The sequence below is a fragment of the Bos taurus genome, chromosome 14 (assembly GCF_002263795.3).
Source record: "Bos taurus isolate L1 Dominette 01449 registration number 42190680 breed Hereford chromosome 14, ARS-UCD2.0, whole genome shotgun sequence".
Lineage (NCBI taxonomy): Eukaryota > Metazoa > Chordata > Mammalia > Artiodactyla > Bovidae > Bos > Bos taurus.
In genome coordinates this window covers 41,807,497-41,831,926 of record NC_037341.1, presented here as the reverse complement: position 1 = coordinate 41,831,926, position 24,430 = coordinate 41,807,497, and the positions used below count along the sequence as shown (strand labels likewise).

General features: G+C 38.4%; 1 protein-coding gene and 1 long non-coding RNA gene across 3 annotated transcripts in view; one reads left to right on the top strand and one right to left on the bottom strand.

Annotated features, from left to right (window-relative positions):
• LOC132342204 (uncharacterized) overlaps positions 1 to 18,241 on the top strand; it is a 55,965-nt gene extending 37,724 nt beyond the window's left edge. Inside the window, exon 4 of the long non-coding RNA XR_009490501.1 lies at positions 17,559 to 18,241. This is a non-coding gene — a long non-coding RNA (uncharacterized lncRNA). The remainder of the gene's footprint in view (positions 1 to 17,558) is intronic.
• PKIA (cAMP-dependent protein kinase inhibitor alpha) overlaps positions 10,988 to 24,430 on the bottom strand; it is a 99,920-nt gene continuing 86,477 nt past the window's right edge. For both annotated transcript variants that reach the window (NM_001037620.2, NM_001359999.1), the window contains 2 exons: positions 18,240 to 18,417; positions 10,988 to 14,477 (listed from right to left, as the gene is read on the bottom strand). In NM_001037620.2, coding sequence (NP_001032709.1) covers positions 14,398 to 14,477; positions 18,240 to 18,390 — 231 coding nt within the window. In that variant the 5' untranslated portion in view covers positions 18,391 to 18,417 and the 3' untranslated portion in view covers positions 10,988 to 14,397. The remainder of the gene's footprint in view (positions 14,478 to 18,239; positions 18,418 to 24,430) is intronic.

Genomic DNA, 24,430 nt, shown 5'->3' with positions numbered 1-24,430 from the left:
GCTTGCTTTCCTGCAACTAGATGGTCCCATCTGGGGGTGATGGGAGAGTGATGGGGAGCAACTATAGACAGCAAGGACGCTTCCCTCACTTGCCCGTCACTTGCCTTCTGCTGTCAGGTTCATAACAGGTCACAGACCAGTGCCGGAGGTTGGTCACCTCTGCTTCAGAGGGTCTCATGAGTAATGGGTAGACCTGGAGATCTAGGATTGAAGTTAACCAGACTGAAAAGAAGAAACCTTCCTTTAATAAGCCAATTAATCTATACTCTCTCTGTTTTTCCTCTTTTTGATTTCCTTGGTGTTTATCAGACTCTTTGCCTGGCCTCAGCTTTACTAAGGGAAACAAAGAGAAAGGAATTTTGTCTGTACTTAAATTAGAAGGCAAAGAATAAAACATCTTTCAGAGGTGCCAATAAGAAATTAACATCATCAAATGACTGAGCCTGTCCAGTGATTCCCCCTGTCCTCCCAAGGCCATTCCCTGAGGGCTTTGTGCTTTATTGCATTATGAGTATGAATGTCCCCTATCTATGACACTGTGAAACTTCAAATGTATCAGTTATAAGAAAAAGTTAGAGCTGAACTTAAACTGACCCTAAGGCAGTCCTGAAGTGATTTTCCTCCCTCTTTTTCTCTTTCCTCCCAATTCAAATTTTGCTTCTCAAAATTTGACTTTCCTGCATTAGAGTACATATTCTAAGTATTTCATTTGCTAGGAAATGGCAACCCACTCCAGTACTCTTGCCTGGAAAATCCCATGGACGGAGGAGCCTGGCGGGCTGCAGTCCATGGGGTCACAAAGAGTCGGACACGACTGAGCAACTTCACTTCACTTCAAGCTTCATATGGTTGGAGATTATCCCTATGGTTGAACCATTGTATAGTTAGCATCCTGAAAGAATCTGATGTGTAGAAGGAACTTATTCATACTTGTTCAAATAGTAAATAAGTAAAACCTCTGTGCCATTGAGTAGGACTGCCTGTAAAGAAGTGTAAGCTGTTAGACTATTCTCTCTGAGTTATCTTAGACTATAAATACATATTTCATAAAACAACACAACAATGTTAATAGCTAATATTTATATTGAATTGAAGGCATTGTTTTCAGAACTTTAAGTGTATTAACTAATCTTTCAACTTTCCCATTATCTATTATTATTCGACATCCTTAAGAGATGCTATATCACTTCCTTTTGCTGACAAAAAACTGGTACTCAGAGTAGATAATTAAATTGGGCAAAATTATACATTTTGTCAATAAGAAGAAGCCTAAGTTCTGGGTACATGATATGAAAATCAATCTCTCCTAAGTATATTTGCCAACTGTTTCCTAGAATTATCAGTCATTTGGAGTCCAACTGAATGGATAGATGAAAAAAATCAAGGTATCTCTCTGATAGTTGGGCAACTTGTGAAATTTCTGATTTCTGGTGGTGATGGAAGTTGGTATCCTCTACTATCATCTCTCCCATAGTTGGTAAATGAGTCATTGGAAATCTGTAGTGATAGAGGTAAAAATTGGGGCTTTCCAGGTGGCTTAGACAGTGAAGAATCTGCCTGTAATGCAGGAGACCAGTTTCGATCCCTGGGTTGGGTAGATCCCCCGGAGGAGGGCATGGGAACCCACTCCATCCAGTATTCTTGCCTGGAGAATCCCCATGTACAAAGAAGTCCATGGGGTCACAAAGAGTCAGACACAACTGAGTGACTACGCACAGAGGTGAAAATTACTCTTGCCACCGGTGTCATTTATGCGTTCTTCCTCTCCACTTTCCATTATGCCCCTGTTCCTCCCCAGGGCTTGCGTTGGTGCGTGTGTGCTAAGTCCCTTCAGTCCTGTCTGACTCTTTGAGACACTGTGGACTGCCAGGCTCCTCTGTCCATGGGATTCTCCAGGCAAGAATGCTGGAGTGGGTTGCCACACCCTCCTCCAGGGGATCTTCCCCACCCCGGGATCAAACCCGCGTATCTTATGCCTCCTACATTAGCAGGCAGGTTCTATTACCACTAGAGCCACCTGGAAAGCCCCTGTCCCTCCCCAAAACGTAGGGCTTATTTCCATACTTCCGGCAAACTTCAGGTTGATCCTAGAAGCTTAGGTTTGGAGCTCTTTTCCTTTTTTTTTTTTTTTTTTGTTTCTCCCATAAAAAGTTAGGTAGTAGCTGAGGAGTGCAGAAAGTGCTAGACAGAGGGATTGAGGGAAAGAAGTATCTGGAGTTGGAAGAATGGAAAATGGCAAGCAATTAACTTGGTATTCTTGAGGATTATAAGAATCATGAAGTGATAAAACAGAGGAAAGTAGTGATAGGTGAGTGGGAGGAGAGGAATGTGGAGAGACACAATGTAAGTGAAGAAGCTTAAGTGAGAAACTGGTGGAATGAGGCAGGTTGCCGAGTAGGATGGAGTCAAAGAGGAAGACAGTTGTATTAGGATATTGTCAGATTGAATATGAAGCGGGGAACAGATGGTCATGTTTTCCTATTTTCAGCTGCAAGTGCTGTCTTTGCAAAGTCAGACTCATTCAAAATATTCTTGTATGGGCTGGAAGTACAACAAGGCACTGTTCTGAGAACAGGGAGAAAAAAAACCCAACACTGTGAAGCAATTGTGATTCCAACAAGTGGCAGGCAGAATACTGTTGGGTGTTTAACACACTGAGAAGTTGTTTACTCAGAATTCACTGTAGCATGGGCCTCAGGGATGCAGTTTGCTTTCTTTGCTCAGGTTGGCTGGAGTTAGGAAATGTCTTAATTAATGTGTTTTCCTTGATTAAGCCAATGAAGGAACACCTGTGGAGGACACAAATTTTGGATTTTCTTAGAAATGTATTTTACATCTCTTGAATCTGCAAGAAGAGCAATGACTAGGAAAAACAAATGCAGTTTCCAAGGAATTGAATTTATTGGGCCAGAGACTGTATTTGGTAATGAGAAGGGCTGGAGCAAAAGTCTGGGGAATTAAGTACCGAGGAAAAGGGTGTAAGCCTGGGTGGTGGTGGTTTAGTCATTAAATCATGTGACCCCATAGACTGTAGCCCTCCAGACTCCTCTGTCCATGGGATTCTCCAGGCAAGAATACTGGAGTGGGTTGCCAATTCCTTCTCCAGGGGATCTTCCCTGGATCGAACCCACATCTCCTGCATTGCAGGCAGATTCTTTACCAACTTAGCTATGAGGGAAGCCCTGTAAGCCTGGGACTTCTATTAAAACCTGTTCAGGAGGAAATTGAAATTAGTGTTACAGGCTTCACAGAATTTCCATTTGATCTGTTGATGATTAGGGTGGTGAAAGGTGAAGCTCAGGTGAGAAAATAGGTGGATCATCTTCATATATATATGCTGTTGGTTTAGTCACCAAGTCATATCTAACTCTTGCAACCCTGTGAACTGGAGCCTGCCAGGCTCCTCTGTCCATGGAGGTCTCCAGGCCAGAACACTGAAGTGGGTAGCCGTTCCCTTCTCCAGGGGATCTTCCCAACCCAGGGACTGAATCACGGTCTCCCACGTTGCAGGTAGATTCTTTACCAGCTGAGCCATCAGGGAAGCCCTTTATATGTATATACACCTATATTGGAGAAGGAAATGGCAATCCACTCCAGTATTCTTGCCTGGAGAATCCCATAGACAGAGGAACCTGGCTGGCTAAAGTCCACAGGGTGTCAAAGAGTCAGACACGACTGAAGCAACTTAGCATACCCCTATATATACATATAGCTATATACCCCTGTGTCCCCAAAGTGAACCCTTTCTCTTTTTAATCCTTGAAAAGGAAAATAGAGTATATGATTTGTGATGTGACAATATGGAAGTCAGACCACTTGAAATGTAGCTAGCCTGATTTGAGATATGTGTGTAAAGCAGACACTGGATTTTGAAGAATTGGCACCAAAACAAAGCAAAAAAAGAATGTATCACTGATTTTTATATTGACTAGATATTAATGGACATTTTAAAAATATTGATATATTGGGTCATTTTACTGCTTTCTTTTCATTTTAATTTGGCTACTAGAAAATGTAAAAAAATTGCATTTTGGCTTGCATTATTTTTCTACTAGACAGCACTTGTAGAGTTGGAAAAGCATGGGAAATGTCAGAGAAGATGGACATAGATTTCAGTCTTGGCTTTACAACACAAATGCTACGTGATCTTGGACAAGCCACCTGACTTCTCTGAGCCTTACGCTGGTCATTCGTAGGAGAGAGATTACTCACTTCAAAGAGGTCATGAGAAATGGGGTTCATGTAATCAAACATGCAGTGCATGTTCAGAACATGATAGTTATTATTGCCCTGAGAGAAGATCGAGTCTTCTTCCCCCATACATGATGCTAAAAGACATTTCTCCCTTGTACTTGCACCACATGTTGTCAGCTGAGAGGTATGGAGTCTATAAAACTGAAGGGTACTTCAGGGCACGAGCAGAAACATGGATAAAGGACAGTGGCAGCTGCTTTCCTGGGCGGGATCCTGTCTATGCCTGGTTGCACGCATCTCTCCTGCTTCTCATTTTTCCTCTGACGTCTGTTTCTTTCAGCTGTTGGATTCTTAACCTTGATATAAGTCCTTGTGTCTGTTTTTATCTTGAAACTCTAAGCCTGCCTGTAAAAACTTAACTCTAACTTTCAGAATTCTTCTGTTTCTATGGTAGGCACTTCGGCATGGACCCCAGCTGTATCTTGGGGTCTTTGTGCCGGGGACACATGCTGATGCCCACACTCTTCCCTATGAGCGATTTCTTGGAGCTGGTCTGAGTTCTCTGTGACTTTCATCAGCTCCTGGGTTTCCCCGGTTTCCTTTCTGGGGGTCTCAGATTTCTACTCCTGCATCTGTCTAAATATGTCTCCTCAGAGTATGCTCTAGCTAATTTGGATAGTTTTTAAAAATACATATGATGGCATATTTTTTTACCTATGGACCTCTGTTTCTGTCATTTTGTTTCCTATGTAAAATGTCTAATCTCTCTTTCTTCAATACATAGATATATTTTAAAAAATCATTCCAGTGCTTCACTTGATCTTTCCTGTTGAGTGACATTTCTCCCTAAGAATCTATATGGGATGTTCCATGTTCATCTACTATTTGCTCATTATACTTAGATGTTTATTACAAATATATATGTACTTGTCTTACCATTACAATTAAATGAGTACATGTCAATAAAACTTAGGGTATCATGTGGCCCTCTCTTTGTGTGGAGCCACATTCAAAAGAAGTCTCATCTGAAACACAGAAATGATTAAAAGGTATTCCCAATATTTACATTTATCTCTTTGAAAATAGTAAAGGATAGCTAATTAATTGCTATTATAGCTAATAGCCTATAAAATTGCTTTTTTTCTGTCTTTTGTCCACATTACACTGATACAACTCTCTTTTTCTCTTCACTGAAGCCTCTTGTCAAACCCCCCAAACTTCTAGAAACCTAGTTTCACAGCTTTTTCTAATTCTCTATTTCTTAGCTTTTTATTATACAAATTGACTTAAACATGTTAGCTGGATAACTTAGTTGTTTGTTCTTTTCTTTGGTCTGCTTCAATCATTAACTCAATAAAGAACAATTATGGTATGGATTCTTCATAAATTTTCTTTTTCCTCTTATCATCACTTTAACCTGTGTCTAGGTCTATTCTCCCACTTTTGTTACAAAGGCCTGAGAGTCAGCTGAGCAAAAAGCAGCTTCTCATTAGACAGTGGAAACAGAAGGAAAATTCTTCCAATGAGGAATGGAGTCATGATGGGGAAGTCTGGGAATGCTGATAGAAAAAAACATGGTCACCATTGTATATTCAGTTTCACTGATCAAGATTTTAAAAATTTCTTAAAAGTCTTTAAAAATTTTCACTCCTTACAGCATCAAATGCAGAGACTTAAACTTACTAAAAGCTCAATAAATATTTCCTAAATAAATTTGACGACTTACTGCATTTTATTTAGGGCCATCTGGGAAGGCAGGTTCTGTTTAAGTTGTCACTCCCTAGCTATAGCTATTTTTACATAGCTTTTATGCTCTTAAAATTCACAGTTATATATTGTTTTATGGATTTCAAAGAGCATGCAGAGTAAAAGAAAACTTAGAAATTTAATGGGACAGTCATAATAGTCACACCATCCTACTCAAGTGAAATGTGTAAAATGAATCATGGCAGCCAAAGTGCAAACATGTGTTCTGTTAAAAATTACCTACACCATTACCTTGGCCATTTTTATTTGTTTCACAGTCAAAAAAGTACAGGATACTTCTTTAGTCCTTTTAGGTTTCCAGTGTTAATTTGATTACTACTACTTTTCTGTTTTTTTTTCAAATGATACAATATTTGGGGAAAATAACTTAAGGTTATATATATGTGTATATATGGGCTTCCCAGGTGGCTCAGTTGTAATGAAGCCACCTGCCAGTACAAGATATGTGGGTTCCATCCCTGGGTGGGGAAGATCCCTTGAAGTAGGAAATGGCAACACACTCGAGTATTCTTGCTGGGAAATCCCATGGACAGAGGAGCCTGGTGGGCTACAGTCCCTGGAATTGCAAAGAGTCATACACAGTTGAGTGACTGAGCATGTACCCATATGCATATATATAAATATATGTATGTATCAATGTGCTTTTTTCTTGAGTATACACAAACATGTTTCTTATATTATTTCCCACTTTTTTCTATGGAGTTCTGCCATTAAAATTCATCATATTCTTATCAGAACTCCTATTTTGTTAGGCTATTAGTCTATATTAGAGTACACTTCTGTAAAGCATATTCTTAGAAATTCCAATGCACTCTTGTTCAAAGCCCACGAACATCTCCCCAGAGATCTTCCTCTCTGGCTAATGTGTTGCCTAGGTCTGGAGACTAAGATACAACCTCCTTTTCTGGGTAATCTCAATTCCACAAACTGAAGGAAATTCATACTACAGAATGCCAATAAATACCTTTACCAAGATAATTGCTTAGCTAAATGACACACTTTGACTTGCTCATTTATTTGTACATTGTACTATATTAAACAGTTCATCTATCTAAGTTATATCAAATCTCCGTGTGTATGTGTGTATGCAGCATAATTTGGGAATGAAATCTTAAAAGTTTATTGCACTGATTAGGTGATAGAAATCAAATGTTTATTTTCTGCAGTGCAATTTTATGCAACTTTTACTATTTTCAAACATTAACTTTATCTCTGAACTGAATTTTTCTCTCATAGATCTGTGTGGAAATGTGTCTCAACTATAGTGTGAGCTTCAGGAGGGCAGACATTTATTCTAATTATTTGTTGAGTATCTAATAGACAATGAAGATACAAACATTAATAAAAGAGGGCTGCTGCCCTCAAGGAGTTCATATTCTAGTTTGAGAGATACGTATGAAAACAAATAGCTGTGGTTTAGTGAGATATGTTTCCAGACCAAGTGTTAGGGGAGCAAAATACATAGAATAGTAAGTTTCCTAGGGCTTGGGAATGGGGAAGCAAGTCCAAAAGTCTCTTAAAAAAGGGTGAAGTTAGGCTAGTCTGAAAGATCAATGAGAATTTGCTAACAAGCATGAAGAACATCTTAGGGATAGGAAAAACAGCTAATATAGACCAAGGAGTTATATAAAGATAAAATATGGTACTTATACCAAAAAAAGTGTTGGGTGGCTAAATTGAAAGATTTGTCAAATTAGAGGAGGGAAACCGTGTGACTTTTTTATTAGAAAGATACTTCTGGTTGTAAGATGGTTAGAAAGAGTGTCAGACAAGGCAGGCCATTGCTTAGACATACTTGATAGGAAATGATTTAAAGCATTAAAGTGTAGACAAAAGGAAGTGGGCAGTTTCAAGAGGTAGTTAAAATTGGATGGACTGAAAAAAAAATTAGAGGAAGAAGAGTTAAGAGATGTTTTGAGAATTTTGATGTAAGGTTGATGGGAAACCAGTAGCACTATTATATGGGATCTGTAACACAGGAAGTCAGGTAAGGGAATGGTGTCATATCCTGGAGTTAGTGTTGTAATGTTGAATTTTAAGATGCTTTTGGAAAACCCATGTTAAGCTATCCAATAAGTCAGGTAATTAGGAGTGACCTCTGGGCCAGTGATGAGGACATGGGAATCATCATGGCTAATATGGTAACTAATGATGTTGGAGTGGAAGAGGAGTGTAGAGTGGGGTTCAGTTCAGTTCAGTTCAGTCGCTCAGTCGTGTCCGACTCTGCGACCCCATGAATTGCAGCACGCCAGGCCTCCCTGTCCATCACCAATTCCCGGAGTTCACCTAAACTCATGTCCATCCAGTGGGGTTAGGTAAGAGGAATAAAGATGGAATTCTAGGGAGGTAGTGGGGACATAGAAAATAAAAGAACTCATCAAGGAGAGTGTGGAGTTGCCAAAGAGAAAAGGACAAAAGATAACAAACTAAATACTCCTGGGGAAAAAAAGGAAGGCAAATGAGACATCTTAAAAAAAACACACACACACACAATGGTGAATAAGATTAAATTCCATAGGGTTGGCTAATAACATGTACATGAACTATCCATTATATTTAACCATTTGGATTGATATATTTGTTCAGGAGGTCTAATTCAGAGGACTAGGATGGGACTGGGTACAAAGATGTTAAGTGTTTTTGCATGTATGTGACTGCTGTTGGAGGAACTGGTAATATCACTGACAGTCATCCCAGGGTATAATGAAACAGAGAACTCCAAAACATCGCAGTGCCCATCTCTGGATGCGTGAGCCCCGGGTTAGTGCCTACTAGTAACAATCACCCCTATGAAGAAATGGACACCGTAGGATCAGAGGATGTAGCTGAGAAACATGGAGAGAATATTGTCAGAGAGAAAAGACACGTACATATGAAGATATGAACCTGGTGGACAAAACAGACTTTTTCTTGGGATATGTAGATTTTATCCTCAAGAAGACTTGTATTATATAGCTATACTGTGCCATGCTAATATCAATCAAAATTATAAAATCATTAATTTTCATTTTAGGTGAAGCTTGAGACATCTATAACAACATCACTTTTTAATTTTCACTGTCCAGGGCTTCTTTGACCATTACCGAGAGGTCAGATGTCATTAGTAATGAAAAAAAAAAAAAATGAGCTGGAAGTCAAACTGCAGGAGAATAAGAAATGAGGAGAAGCATGAAAACAGGGAATGTAGATTGTTATTTTAGGAAGCAAGCAGTGAAGGAAAGAGAACTTGAGAACCTGAGCACATTTGTGGAAAAGGGTAAAGTCGGTGAAAAGGATAACTAACAGACCTCCTGTTAAGGTCGAAAGAAAGAAAATGGTTTTAAAACTTCAGATGAAGGAATAATCTTAGCAAATGGTAAACTTCCTCTGTTCCCAGGGACAGGAAAAAAGAGCTGTGCAGCACTCTGTCTAAACTGAGGTTGCAAACAATGAACAAACATTGTTATAAACTTTTCAGTCATCTAGAAGACAAGCAGAGAGAAGGGAGATGGTTTGGTTGTGGTGGATTGGACAGGAGAGAGAGACTAAGACAAGAAAGCAAGGGAAATTGAAAACATTGAAGAGAAAGATTGCCAGGGATTCCAGGCTAAGAGTTGCTGACAAAATATCTATCTTGATATGATCAGAAAGTAGATGTGGTACGAATTAGAAAGATAATGAGTGATAGTCAGATCCTTGTTAATTACAACTTTACAATGAGAGATGGCCAGGACCCCAAACCCCCATATCCTGGACTGCTGCTGCTGCTAAGTTGCTTCAGTCGTGTCCAACTCTGTGCGACCCCATAGACGGCAGCCCACCAGGCTCCTCTGTCCATGGGATTTTACAGGCAAGAGTACTGGAGTGGGGTGCCATTGCCTTCTCCGATATCCTGGACTATGCTATGCTATGCTAAGTCACTTCAGTCGTGTCCGACTGTGTGTGACCCCATAGATGGCAGCCACCAGACTACCCCGTCCCTGGGATTCTCCAGGCAAGAACACTGGAGTGGGTTGCCATTTCCTTCTCCAATGCATGAAAGTGAAAAGTGAAAGCGAAGTCGCTCAGTCATATCTGACTCTTAGCGACCCCATGGACTACAGCCTACCAGGCTCCTCTATCCATGGAATTTTCCAGGCAAAAGTACTGGACTAGACAGATGCAAAACATTTACAAGAGACACGAGAGACTAACACAAACCGGTTGCATTGTTTGCTAGTATTTTGTCCCAAATTCCTATGTAGTTATTTTATCCTGGTGACCTGAGTAAGAAGAACTTAAAGATACACACCCTTTACTGCCTTTGGCTTATATCTTTGCCTGAATTCAGGCTGAGTGCTATTTGGTGCTTGTTTTCTCCTAAGTCCTGCCCTGGTCTCTGTATGTGGGAAAAATACTTTGAAAAGAAAGCAACACTAAGATAAGAGTTATACTTTTTGCTCTTCTATCCTGTTATCCATAATATAGTAAAACCCTATGTGTCTGTGAGCATTCTTTCTTCCTTCTTGTTGATTCATTTTAGTTTTTCAGTGAACAGGGTGGGTTCATCAGAAAACCTTGAACTTCTTCTAGATAAGTGGTTCTTAAAGTGTGGAGGTGGGGGTGGGAGGGAAGGAAAAAGATACGAAACTCTCACAGGGAATGTTTCCAAGGAGAAGAAGGTATTTGTGCATAAATGTATCTGCGTGTGTGCAGAGAGGAGGGAGCCCTGTAAAAACTTAAAGAAGATTCTGAAAAACATCTGTGTTTATTTTGATTGAAAACCACTGTCCTGCAGGTGAGCAAGTAAGAAGACAGCAGTGCTGTTGGAGTTCAGTATTTGGAGAGGTGGGATGTCTCTGATAGGTGATGAAGTCCAGGAAGTGGGCTACCAGCATGGGATGCAGGTGAACGTTATTGGCGTAGAGGCCAGGAAAAGTGGGGCTGGAATGCTGGGTACGTCCGCCATAGGATGACTGAGCTTTGGCCTTCTCCTCTGTCACCCGCAGCACTTTCCGGAGCATCGTGTACATAATGTGTGTTCAATAAATACTCTTAATAGACTGCGTACATTTCAGAAAAATGTATTATTTTTAATATCAAGTATGTGAGCATGCAACATCGCTAAATACAAAAGTCATACAAGCTCACAAATGACTTCAGAGACTGCCACTCATAATTAAAGAACAGTTTAGGGCCTATTAAGACATCATAAACATAGTTCCTTTCCTGTTTTCACTTGATGATTAGACATTTCCACCCTATTACTAGTGACTTCAGTCAGAAACCACTGCCTGCAGTTACATTTCTTTACCTCTTATTGCTTCTCCAGAGAGAACAATATCATTTATGTTCTAAACCAGTGCATTTCCACTGTGTCTGAGTAAGACACAGGTGTAGAGCATTTACTGTGCACAGCTCTAGGGGTGCTACCTAAAAATTGGAGGTTTCCTGCCTCTTATCTGCTGAAAAACATTTCTATGAATTTATGATATCAATATGTCAGCACAGGATGCTTAAAACTGACAAAGGGTAAATTTGAAAAGTTTACACCTGTTGCACATCAGTTGAAAACCTGAAATTTTCACATTTCTAGTTAAACAAAATGAGTAGCATGGAACATAAAAAATCTACACCATGCTAAGTTAGCAGACTTTATTTCAGAAAAAATGTCTTTTGGGAAGAATAACTCAAAAAATGTTTTAATTAAATTTATTATTATTTTTTAAAAATACAATTGCTATTCACATCTATGTTATTGCTCATCTAGGTAACCTTGAGAAAAACAAATGCCTTTTCAGGACTATTTCCTCTTCTAAAATATGAAGATGGATCTGGTCCACCCCTAAAAGTTCCCTTCCAGATAAATATGCTCTGTAACTGGCTTCAGATTTATGGCATGTGTAGTAGAAAACTCTCAGGAGTTAAACACAGATTCAATTTTTATTTCATCATTTATTAGCTTTTTAAGCTTGTAAAACTTATACCTTATTCAATCTTAATTTCCTGATTTGTGAAATGGAATAATAGTACCTCTTTAACTGAATTGTTTGAGGATTAAATGGGAGAATATGTGCTGTGAAGTGAATAGCATAAAATCAGTTGGTTAACAGGCATTCAATGTGTATTATCAGATCAATGTCTTAGTTTTCTACTCTTTCCTTCTTTCCCTATTCTTTCCTTAAAGTATCAATTCCATGTATATTATTGACTTTCAAGTAAAAGATATTATGGTAAAACTTGGAAGATCATATGAACTTTTGCTGAGCAACGTTTTAGGATGTGAATCTTTTGGTAATTTTATGGCTTGGGAATATAGGGGTTTTTTTCTGGGTTTGAATATAGCATACAAAGTAGCAGTAAGAGGTCAAAAATAATTCAAAAGCTCCATATGACTTCACAATTTAGCAACTATAGATATTCAAAGACAAGCATGATACCACATGCATTAATAATAATATATCACACAGGAATAGAAATCCTCCACATATACTCAGCACTAGTCCTAAACTCTACAAAATCACATGAAATCAATTTTGGAATTCCACAATTTTAAGGATGGAGAGAACTTTACCTACATTCACAAAAAATCTATGAGTATAATAAATAAGGATACTGTAAAAGTGATTGTATGGGTTGAATGTGTTAAACGGACTACCAGAAATTGTCTACAATAGCTTCAGGAGCTTCTTTTTCCACTTGTGAGTGTAAAATAGGTGGATGTGCTTGAATATTAACTGGATATTTTGGATCCTATTGGGTTAAGCAGAAGGAAGTACTCTAAAATTTAATCTTTCCTATTTTCTCAAAGACTTACACTGTTAATTTTTTTTTACTATATGCTTGAGGACCAAGTGATATCCATGTCCCTATCCCACTCATTCAGAAAGTACTGTAGAGAGAGATGAGGGCAAACTTACCTTGCATCCTTCATGTAACTACAAAGGAGGGCTGAGTTCCTGGTGTATCCAGGTAGATTACCCATTGAAAAGCTGCTTAAACTATTTCATATGGAATGGTATCTAAGACCTTGAGGACAGTTAAGTGGGTCTTTATTGTAAAGGTCTTCCTTTTGCCTGCTATGTGTCCAGTAATTCATGAGCCATTGGCATATCACTGGTGCCTTATTTATTACCACTGAGAAATGATTGCATAATACTGACCAGAGGGATTACACAGCTCATAGAAACTTTCCATTTAAGAAACACGATGTCAAAACACAGCAGAGGCCATCAACAGTATTAATAAGGATTTTGTCAGCTTCTAATGATGATTATTATTGTATCAGAATGCAATTCACACTAATTATTAGTAAAAGTTTACAAACATTAAAAAGTGCATAATAACATTTGGATCTGATAGGGCTGAAAAAAGACATGAAAAATACAACACAAGGGCTTTACTTTTGTGATTGGTGTCCACATGATTGCAAGGTCATTTTCTCCATGTTTTTCAGCTCCATGGAGATAAGCTGTCCTCCAAATGTTAGTAGTATCATACAGCACTGTAAGAAATTTGATTCCAGAGAAGAAAATATTTCCAGTGCTTAGTATTATTTTCTATTCTCGTTCCCATATCCCCAGTTCTCAAAAATTCTCACAATTTGAAATAAAAATATTAGTCAGAAAAAGTTCTCCATTTGGGAATAAGACAAAATTTGCAGACTGAACTCTGGTCTGTGCAGACACCAAACAGACTGAATTCAGGTAATATTCACATTAATGGATATTTTCAAATGCTGTATAATAAGCAAAGGAGTCCTGATGAATCTGTTAGACTTAATTCATCAGCAGTGAATTGAGGGGACAGATTGTTTTAAAAAAAAGTGTGTCCTATCTTGTGTACACCACCACGCTATGGAGCAGAATTTTTAGGCAGCCCTTTAAAAAATGAGTGGTATAAAAATTCACAGTAATGTGCATCATTTTTGTTTTTCATAAGCAATCGGAGAAGGGGGGCAGTGCTGAGCATCTATATTGTACAATACAAAACAGTGTAAATAACAAAGCAGGAACACACAGATACATAATGCTAAAAACAGTACTTTCTGGATGGTTCTTTTACTGGGTGAATACTCAGGCCAGAGATATTTAAACTCTGGGGTTCAACCAACCCTTTGCTATTAGACACAATTAAATCCTCTGACATTGTGAGGGGCCAGATGCTACAGGAAGAATCATCATCTAGATCACTGCTACTCTCTACAAGCATTTCATCATATGGTCAGGTGAAAGGATCCATACAAAAATGACATCCAAACACAAGCCACATGATTTCAACCATTGCTAATGCCAGAGGTAGAGAAAAGTCTGTCTGCAGCCACAGCCTCTGCCCCCACTTTTAACAGAACAAGCAGGTTCCTGCAAAGCAGTACAGCCATTTTCTTCTTCCCCTTTTCACTCTTGGACATAAATGCATTCCAGCCAGGCCTGGAGATTGGAGACATCGTCAGGTGTTGAAGAAGGTCAAAGTGGAGTGTTAACTTTCAGATTTTGCTGCTTCTCCCTGGGCTTCCCCACTTTGTTCTGTTGAATTTCGCTGTGCATCTTCTTCCCCTTCTGTTAGAGACATAAACAAGGATAAAGGCAAAATAAAAATGACTGCTTTTATTTACTGACTCTCAACATACCTTTTTGGAAATTTTAGAAATCCTCTATTCTGAAATCCTCATACAAAGTACATTTTCTTAGTAATCAACGCCCCATTAAGAAAACGGCTTATGACTTCCCATAGGACTTAGCCACTGGTGGCTCAGTGGCTAAGACTCCATGCTCCCAATGCAGGGGGCTCGGGTTCAATTCCTGGTCCAATCCCTGGGCATGTGGCAACTAAAGATCCCACATGCCTCAATTAAGACCTGGCACAGCCAAAATATACAAATAAATAAATAAATATTAAAAAGAAAGAAAACAGCTTAAATGTTTTCAGTGCCAGTGCTAAGCCGCTTCAGTCATGTCCAACTGCGATCCCATGGACTGTAGTCCACAATCCTCCTCTGTCCATGGATTCTCCAGGCAAGAATACCGGAGTGGGTTGCCATACCCTCCTCCAGGGGATCTTCCCAACCCAGGGATTGAACCCATTTCTCTTACGTCTCCTGGATTAGCAGGCAAGTTCTTTACCACTAGCGCCACCTCAGAACCCCTAAATGTTTCAAGGGCAGACTAATTCTGGTTCTGGGAGAGCGTGGCTCAAAAAGGCAAAAAATAACTGAGTTTTTAAAGTGATTAGTGATGCTCTATGCTTTTGATAAATAGCTGGGAAATCTCATGGCTAGGTCATGGCATGGCACTTGTAATTTCGCTGGTTACAGAAATCAAATGTGTCTTTAGGCAGAAATAAGAAGTGGGGAACAAGCTTACCTTTTGATGCTTGACTGTCTTATTTTAAGAAATATTTTAAAATTGTGTTTTATATTATTTTGAACACATGATGATAACCTAGCTGACTTTTCAGAGGTTTAATTAATTTAAATTAAAAACAACAGTGGAAGGACATCATGTCAGGTGGTTACCCCCTAGTTGCATAGTTACGATGGCCTCTGGCCTGCCCTGATGGAACTTATGTACAAATCCAATAAAACCACCTTCATAATTGCACCCTTAGCAACAATCTAAACACCAAAATGAAAAAATGCTTTCTCCTCATATTGGGTTACCTTAATGGGTGCAAGCTGCAGGCAATTCTTGATTCAAAGATTTAAATATTTACACGTGTTTACTAAGTTAACCATGGCTTAGCAGACAAAATATTTGGAGGTCTTGCAAATTTTTACTAAGAATTTATTAGCCTAACTCAAATTCATAGAGGTAAGTAGGCTGTCCATTATTTAGCTGGAAACATTGAGGGCAATTTCTCCTTTATGCTTAACAAGTACATATAAGACACCTCACCATACACCATACTTTGTGCTGTGCCTAGTCACTCAGTCGTGTACGACTCTTTGCAACCTCATTAGCCCGCCATGCTCCTCTATTCATGGCATTCTCTGGACAAGAATACTGGAGTGGGTAACCATTCCCTTCTCCAAGGGATCTTCTGACCCAGGGATGGAACCCAGTCTTCTGAATTGCAGGTGGCTTCTCTCTACTGTCTGAGGCACCAGGGAAGCCCACACCATACTTTAGGGAAATTTAAAGCAGTTTTTCCACATAAAAATCATATTCTGTTCTAAAGGAGTTTCAAAAATATGACACATTATATAGAATGTTCATGTACTATTTTCATTATTAGAGCAATGAGGAAGCCCCCAAGGTATGCAGATAGCCGAACCTGAGATGTGTAGATTATCATATGAAATAAGAACTTGATAAACAGGAGAAGCTCTTGGCAACCAAAAGAAAGAAGTCATATTAGGGAGGATGCAAGACAGTAGAATATTAAAGATGAAAGTGACTGCATAAATACAAGAGGAGGATCTTGACTCCATGGGGCTTGGGGCTTTCTGGGTATCCAGGGACACTTCTCAGGGCTCAGCATAATGCTGCAGACACAGAGCTGTGGCTAAATAGATGCTTGTTAACAAATCAAGATAAACATGAGACAATAATATTGTTGAACACAAACTTAAAAAGAAGCCGAAATATTCAGGAACTACAGAGGAAGTCCCATACTATTCTCAGCTAGTGTTATTTAATTTGTCACCGTACAATTGTCATTTTTTAAATATTTTAGACTTTTGGTCATAGTTGTTATTTTTAGGTCTTTGTATTTAGAATAACAAAGTCAGTGCTATTTATACTTTGCCTTAATCTGGACTTTGTGATTTTTAAGAGAAACAAAATTCTTTCAGAGCCCACTGAATTGCAGTTAACATGTAGAAATATTTTAACATCTGGAAGCATAAAGATTTCTGAGTTATTTTAAATTATTAATATTCAATTATAGTATATTAACATCAAATACAAATGTATTTATATATATAAAATTTCGATTTATTTAAATTTTAACATAATGTATATTGAGACTATAATCTCTGGTATAAGAAAGGTCTTGTGGCTAATGGGTCTTAATTTCAGTGAAAACAACAACAAAAATAAATTAAACTACACTATGAATAAAAATATCCTCATGTTAAGAGTGGCTAAATTAATGTAGATTATTTAAAATAGAATATTTATATAGAATACAAATTTAATGAAAAAGATTAACAAATTCTCAAAGATTGATGGAAAAAATATATCTACTTCTTTATGCCACCAAATTGGAATGATTCCTTACAGGCTTTCTCAGAGTTAGCAGTTACTTTTAAAAATTAACTCCCAGTAGTAAAGATAGAGAAACAATGAAAACTAAAATATACTTCAGTCTGTGTGCTCCATAGAAGTGATTGTTATGGTTTTATTTTCAACCTGAATTTGAAAAGACCAAGGTATAACTTGCTGACCTGTAATCACTGAATAAAGTTCTGTCCCTAAGCATTTTAAGATAATATTGCCGAGCTATTTCATTCATATGTGTATATTCTGACTCAGTTTTCCAATACTATAACTGGAAGGCTTTGCATAAAAATTCTAATAGCATAGAGGTTACAACAACAATATCAAGTTGTTATCATGAGTCAGAAATTGATCAGTGGTTCCCTAATCATGAACTGCATTTTACTTTAAAAGATTTTTTGCACATTTTTTTTTTTTCAGAGAAATACATTCAGCGTTGATACTTGCAAAAGCTATGGATGGAAGAACTATCAGGGGATTCAGAAGTATTTTGACATGTCAAACTTGTTTTACTTTTTCATTGGTAAAGTTAGATTTGGTGGGTAGGACTTTGGGGCCCGATAATATGACAGCTTTTCAAACTCAGTCTATGATTCAAGGAAAACTAAAAGAACTTCTTACCTAAAACTTGTTTATGTAACCAACTATTTTACTTCCATTCTCAACAAAAATGGTCCTGGAGACCCTTTTATTTTGAAATGGTTCTTGAAATTGAGGTCTGTCAGACTCACCTGTGAATCTTGTTAAACATCTATGTTGTTAAATGTTAGAGGTGGCCAGTATTGTCCTAGCTCCAGCTTTGTTAAATGTTCTTCATAAGATATTTAAGAGCTTTTATAGAGATGAGGATTTTTTTAAAAACTCATGTGTTTCATTGATTGCATTAGTAAAATCAGATTAAGGCCTCTGCATCTGTGTAAGAAACTGTATAGCAGAGTGGGCGTGATTAAGAGATTAGTACCTGCCTCTTACCTTACCTTATATATAAAACTGTTTATGACTCTATTAGGTTACTTCCAAAGGTGTTTTTTTTTCATGCCTTAATCCTGCTTAGTGAAATGCTGCAAATCACTCCATTTTCACAGACGTCAAACAACTCACCTGTCTTGTTGATATCAAGACCTGCTAATTTCAAGGCTAATTCATTGCTGTTGCCACTTGCAGAGGAAACCAGGATATCATGTATTGCATTTCTTCTACCCGTTCTTCCTGAAGCAATAAAATCTGCATATGTAGTTTCCACATCAGTCATTGCTAACAAATATCCACATAGCAGGGGCTACAAAAAGAGAAAAATTGATAGGTAAATGTAATGGTGGACAATGGTAAACACTTAATAAAAACACTTGTTAAATTATTGGCCTATAATATGAATGTGAAATAACTGTCTTGCTTACATGTCTACAAATCAAGTAATACTTTGGTTACTGATAGTCAGGGAACGTTTTCTGTGAAGAGCCTGATAGTAACTATTCTAGGTGTGGAGAGTACATAGTCTTTATCCAACTACTCAACTCTGTAGTTGTAATGCAAAAGCAGCCAGAAAGAATACATTAAATAAAAGTAATAAACAAACTGTATTTATATAAATAGGCATACGGCCAGATTTGGCCTGCATGCCATAGTTTGTGCCGCTGGAGTAGGAAACGGCAACCCACTCCAGTATTCTTGCCTGGAAAATCCCATGGAAAGTGGAACTTGGTGTGCTACAGTCCATGGGGTCACAAACAGTTGGATACACTGAGCAACTGAGCACACAGTTTGTGGACACCTGGTTTAGATCATAAAATTCTCCTTCTCTAACATCATTTTAGTCAGTCTTCAGCCCCAGAGAGGAGAACTTGAGATCAGTAGCATACTAAGGTGGTGGGAGTGGAAGGGAAGGGTTCCATCCTAGAGGTAAGTAGTTAAGCAAGGGTGTTGCTTGCAGAGAATCTAAGAGCAATAACAAGACTGGCCAAAATCCAGTTTGCTTTTTATTATCACCAGGCACCAGCAATGCTAAACTACACCAATGATCAAATACTTCTCCCACTCAGTACAGGAGGATAGCTCCCTCGTTGCCCCCTTGGTAAGCCGTTCCTTGAGAAGAAGAATAATCTTTCTTGATCGAATCTTTGAAACAAAACCTTCAAATTTAAAAAGGAGTCAATGAAAGTGAGTTTTCCCAAACAGACATGGTAACACACATACTTAAATATTTAATGAAGGAATATTTTCAAAGTAGAATATGAGATACATGTAATTACAAAAGATCACCAATGTTAAGTCTTTAAGTTCATTTTCTATGTTAAAAACCCATATCTTTTCCTGAAGGTCAATGGCAGATGAATATTAAGATATGAATAATGAATTTCTGTTGGATTGATTTTGTTTAAACAGAATTTTAAAATAACACGATTTCTCCTACTCCTAGAGATTCAAAGTACATTTGATGACAGTTTAAAAACGCATAACCAATAATCAAGAGAAAGGAAATTTTTCAAAATATATGAAATGCAGAAGAAGCTAAAATTGTGGAACCCATCATGGACATGCTGAAATAAATAAATGTCACTTTGAAATAGATAGATGCCATTTACAGTGCAGTTCGGGATGGTAGTCAAGCACCTTCCTTAAGACTTAGTTCTTCTTCCGGTGTGTAACTAGAGAGCTATTAATTTAATCTGGGGAAATCTCTCCTGTAAGAGCAAGCTGAAAGAGGAAAAAGGGAAGAGCATAATGCAAGCTTTGAAATAGGCAATATATGAATACTGCACATTTTACTGTGACTATATTATGGATAACATTGGTTTCCAATCACTTGACTATATTTACCATTCTTCTTTATGCCAATGTGATTTAATGGAGATTTAATAAAATCTCCAAATGCTTCTCAGAAGATCCTAGGTTTAGTCCTGGCTTTGCCATTGGGTCATGGACTGATAGTAAAAAAAAAAATCACTTGACCTTCTGGCCTTCCATTTTCTAATAAGTAAAGCAGGACAGCTGGATGACATAATCATTAGTGACACTTGAAGTGAGAGTTTAAAAAAAAATGATCATTCAAAACTCTATCATTTATAGAATCTTGAATTTGGAATTCCCTTCTGTGACCATTACCATGTTTTTTTTTTTTCTTTTCCCCTTACTCTCAATGAAAGCGCAGTGTGGATCAACTGCCCGCCACTTCATGCAGTGTCTTATTAGCATCAAGAACTGCCTTTGCTCTACTGTCACCCTGACGTTCCTAAACATCACCCGGAAAACAGCACGGTGCACTTTCCTTGATCTCATTACTTGATGACTGAGTGTTACCAGAAAAAGCCACAAAATTGTGCCAATTGGCTCAACTAAACATTTTTTACTCAATTATTTGTATATGAGTTGTGCAGAAATTCTTTTGTTTCACTGTGGTTGACTCTTCACTATGCTGCTCTCTGTGGGAAGCATTTCAAACCCTTTCTACTCCACACAACCAGATACTACCTGCCTTAAGAGATGACTCTGAATCTTTCTTCTTGGAAAAGATTAGAATATCTGTTACAAGTTCTCTTAATTTTTTTCCTATCTCAAATATACTTCTCTGCAAATCACTATTTTTTTTTTCTAGATAAACTAGCTGCTTTCTTTTTTAAGGCATGCTACTGATTCTATGAGAAGGCAATGGCACCCCACTCCAGTACTCTTGCCTGGAAAACCCCATGGATGGAGGAGCCTGGTAAGCTGCAGTCCATGGGGTCTAAGTCGGACACACCTGAGCAACTTCACTTTCACTTTTCACTTCCATGCTTTGGAGAAGGAAATGGCAACCCACTCCAGTGTTCTTGCCTGGAGAATCCCAGGGACGGGGGAACCTGGTGGGCTGCCGTCTATGGGGTCACACAGAGTCGGACACGACTAAAGTGACTTAGCAGCAACTGGTTCTATGAAAGTAAAAGATGTTTGCTCCTTGGAAGGAAAGCTATGACAAACCTAGACAGCATATCAAAAAGGAGAGACATCACTTTGCTGACAAAGATCTGTATAGTCAAGCTATGGTTTTTCTGGTAGTCATGTACAGATGTAAAAGTTGGAACATAAACAAGTTGAGCACTAAAGAATGGATACTTTCAAATGGTGATGCTGGAGAACTCTTGAGAGTCCCTTGAACTTCAAGGAGACAAAACAAGTCAATCCTAAAGGAAATCAAACCTGAATAGTCATTGGAAGGACTGATTCTGAAGCTAAAGCTCCAATACTTTGGCCACCTGATGTGAAAAACTGACTCATTGGAAAAGACCCTGATGCTGGGAAAGATTGAAGACAGGAGAGGAGGGCAACAGAGCATGACATGGCTGGATGGCATCACTGACTCGAGGCTCATGAATTTGAGTAAACTCCAGGAGACAGTGGAGGACAGAGGAACCTGGAGTGCTACGGTCCATGGAGTCACAGAGGCAGACACGACTTAGCGACTGAACAACAATGACAAATTGTTTCTATTTCTTATTACCTCCAATAGGACCTTGCTGAATCCATCCCCTACACCCCCACCCTCGGTAATTTGTGTCTTTTTTCTCCTCTGGATTTCTTCTTTGAGTTTATAAGCATGTTCAAGTGTTACCTTACTTAAAAAACTGAACCAACCATTCAACTCAATACCCTTTCCTCAACCTTCATACATCTCTGCACTACCTTCTCTTTCCTTCATCAAACTTATCAGAAGGGTTCGGCTACTTTTATTTTCTCATTTTTCTTGACCCAACCTTTAGAATTTTTCTATTCCACTGGCCTTTGTATAGGATTATTATTATTTTTTTTTTTTTTACAGAGACTACTTTCTTACAGATCACTAAATGATCTGTATTAACATTAAATAACTGCTTCAAGGTTCTTGTGAGGGTCCATCCTGTTTGAGCTCTCTGTGACATGATACTGCTAGTTACATTCTCCTCAAAACTCTCCCCTAGCACAAATTAAAAGGTATAGGGGCAAAATAGGAATCAGATGTATCTGTATTTGAGTCTAGAGTTTCCATTTACTTGTTATGTCATGTCTAATCCCTCTGTACTCAGTTCTTTATTTATAGATATGATAATATACTTAGTTCCCATGATGATCATGAAAATTTACTTGGATTATGTATCTCAAGAGCCTAACACAGTGTTTGGCACATGGTGGAAAAGTACTGATTAAAAAAGAAAAAAACAACAGCTGTCACTTACTTAGCTTTCATACTGTCCTGGTTCCATCCCATTTGACTTTTGTATTCTTTACAGATTTCCCTTTCTAGGGTCATCTTTAGAAATAAGGGCACATTTTGTGGAGATTTAGAATCAGTCATTGACCTTGTTTACTTACTGACTTGAATAACTCATCTAATTTCAATGCTTCTAATTTCTCACTATGGATAATACAAAAGTATGCATCTTAAAAAAAAAAAAAGTATGCATCTTCTATATAGAATGTTCTCCCAAGCTCCTCACACACATGAGGAACTGGCTGCTGAATAGGGACTTCCACTTGGTTTTGCAAACATTTCAAATTCAATAAGAAAAAGTTAGACAATAATAAAACACACAAATAGAGAAAATCTGCTTCATTAATACCCCATGTTGACCATGTGCTATGCTGTGCTTAGTTGCTCAGTCATGTCTGACTTTTTGCTACCCCAATTTTTTAGTTATTTCTTTACTTAATATCCATGTCTAATCATTTGCCAAGTCATGTTGGTTTTTATTTGATGTCACTTATAATTATTCTCTGTAAAACATAAGAAAAACTCTCACCAGGATTAGTGCTGAGTTTTCCCATAACCTGGGAAGAACCCACTTCTGGTGCATTAACTTTAACCACTCACTCTCACACTTTGTATGTTACAGAATAATACATTTATCTTCCCAGATCTTCTCTGATGGTGCATTTGTTCAAGTCTGTTAGTCTGCTTGTTTTTTGGGGTGGGGGAGAGGGCAGCATGCATGGTCTTAATCATCCTGACCAGGAATTGAACCCATGCCCCCTGCATTGGGAGCATAATCTTAACCACTGGACCACCAGGGAAATCCCCAAACTTGCCTATTGAAATGGATTTAGCCATCAAAATTCAGCCAAATCCCATCTTCTCTTTGTTTTCTTTCCCCTATCTCATCAGTTAGTATTCCCATGGGCCCTGATTTGTGCCTGTTTAAGAGCCATGAAATTAAAAGATGCTTACTCCTTGGAAGGAAAGTTATGACCAACCTAGACAGCATACTGAAAAGTAGAGATGTTACTTTGCCAAAAAAGGTCCGTCTAGTCAAGGCTATGGTTTTTCCAGTGGTCATGTATGGATGTGAGAGTTGGACTGTGAAGAAAGCTGAGCGCCAAAGAATTGATGCTTTTGAACTGTGGTGTTGGAGAAGACTCTTGAGAGTCTCTTGGACTGCAAGGAGATCCAACCAGTCCATTCTGAAGGAGATCAGCCCTGGGATTTCTTTGGAAGGAATGATGCTAAAGCTGAAACTCCAGTACTTTGGCCACCTCATGCGAAGAGTTGACTCATTGGAAAAGACTCTGATGTTGGGAAGGATTGGGGGCAGGAGGAGAAGGGGACGACAGAGGATGAGATGACTGGATGGCCTCACCGACTCAATGGACGTGAGTCTGAGTGAACTCTGGGAGTTGGTGATGGACAGGGAGGCCTGGTGTGCTGCGATTCATGGGGTCGCAAAGAGTCAGACACGACTGAACGACTGAACTGAACTGAAGAGCACTAAAATTCTAACTAGCATTATGGTTGATTCACCTTCTAGACATATCACAAGTTCTGACACGACAGGAACTGCATTTTGTTAATATTTTAACTGCAAAGTATTCCTAGTAGAGCCGTTAGCACATTATAAGTGCTGAATAAAAGTATGTTGAAAAGAACGAATAATGAAGAAGAAATATATTGATAACCTTTCATCAGTAGCCACAGAGCACATCCCTACTCCTGATGGAACCTAGGTCTTCTGCACTGCAGGCAGATTCTTTACTGTCTGAGCTACCAGGGAAGCCCTACACTAAATTACCAAATTCTAAAACTCTGGAAAGTTTTATAGATGAAAAATCTGAAGACCAGAGAGTTCAAGTTATCTGCCAATTTTCACATAATTAATTGTTTGGAATGAAGGTCTGCAAATTCCCAGTCCACTCTTTCTGTTCTACAAGGTTGCTTGTCTATGGGTAAGCTACGAATTTGGATAGTTTTTGACCTTGAAGTAATTCAGTACCATTAAATATAACAATATTTTCATTACTTACTTAACCACCATTAACAAACATAGTACTTAGTTTCTATGTTACTTTAA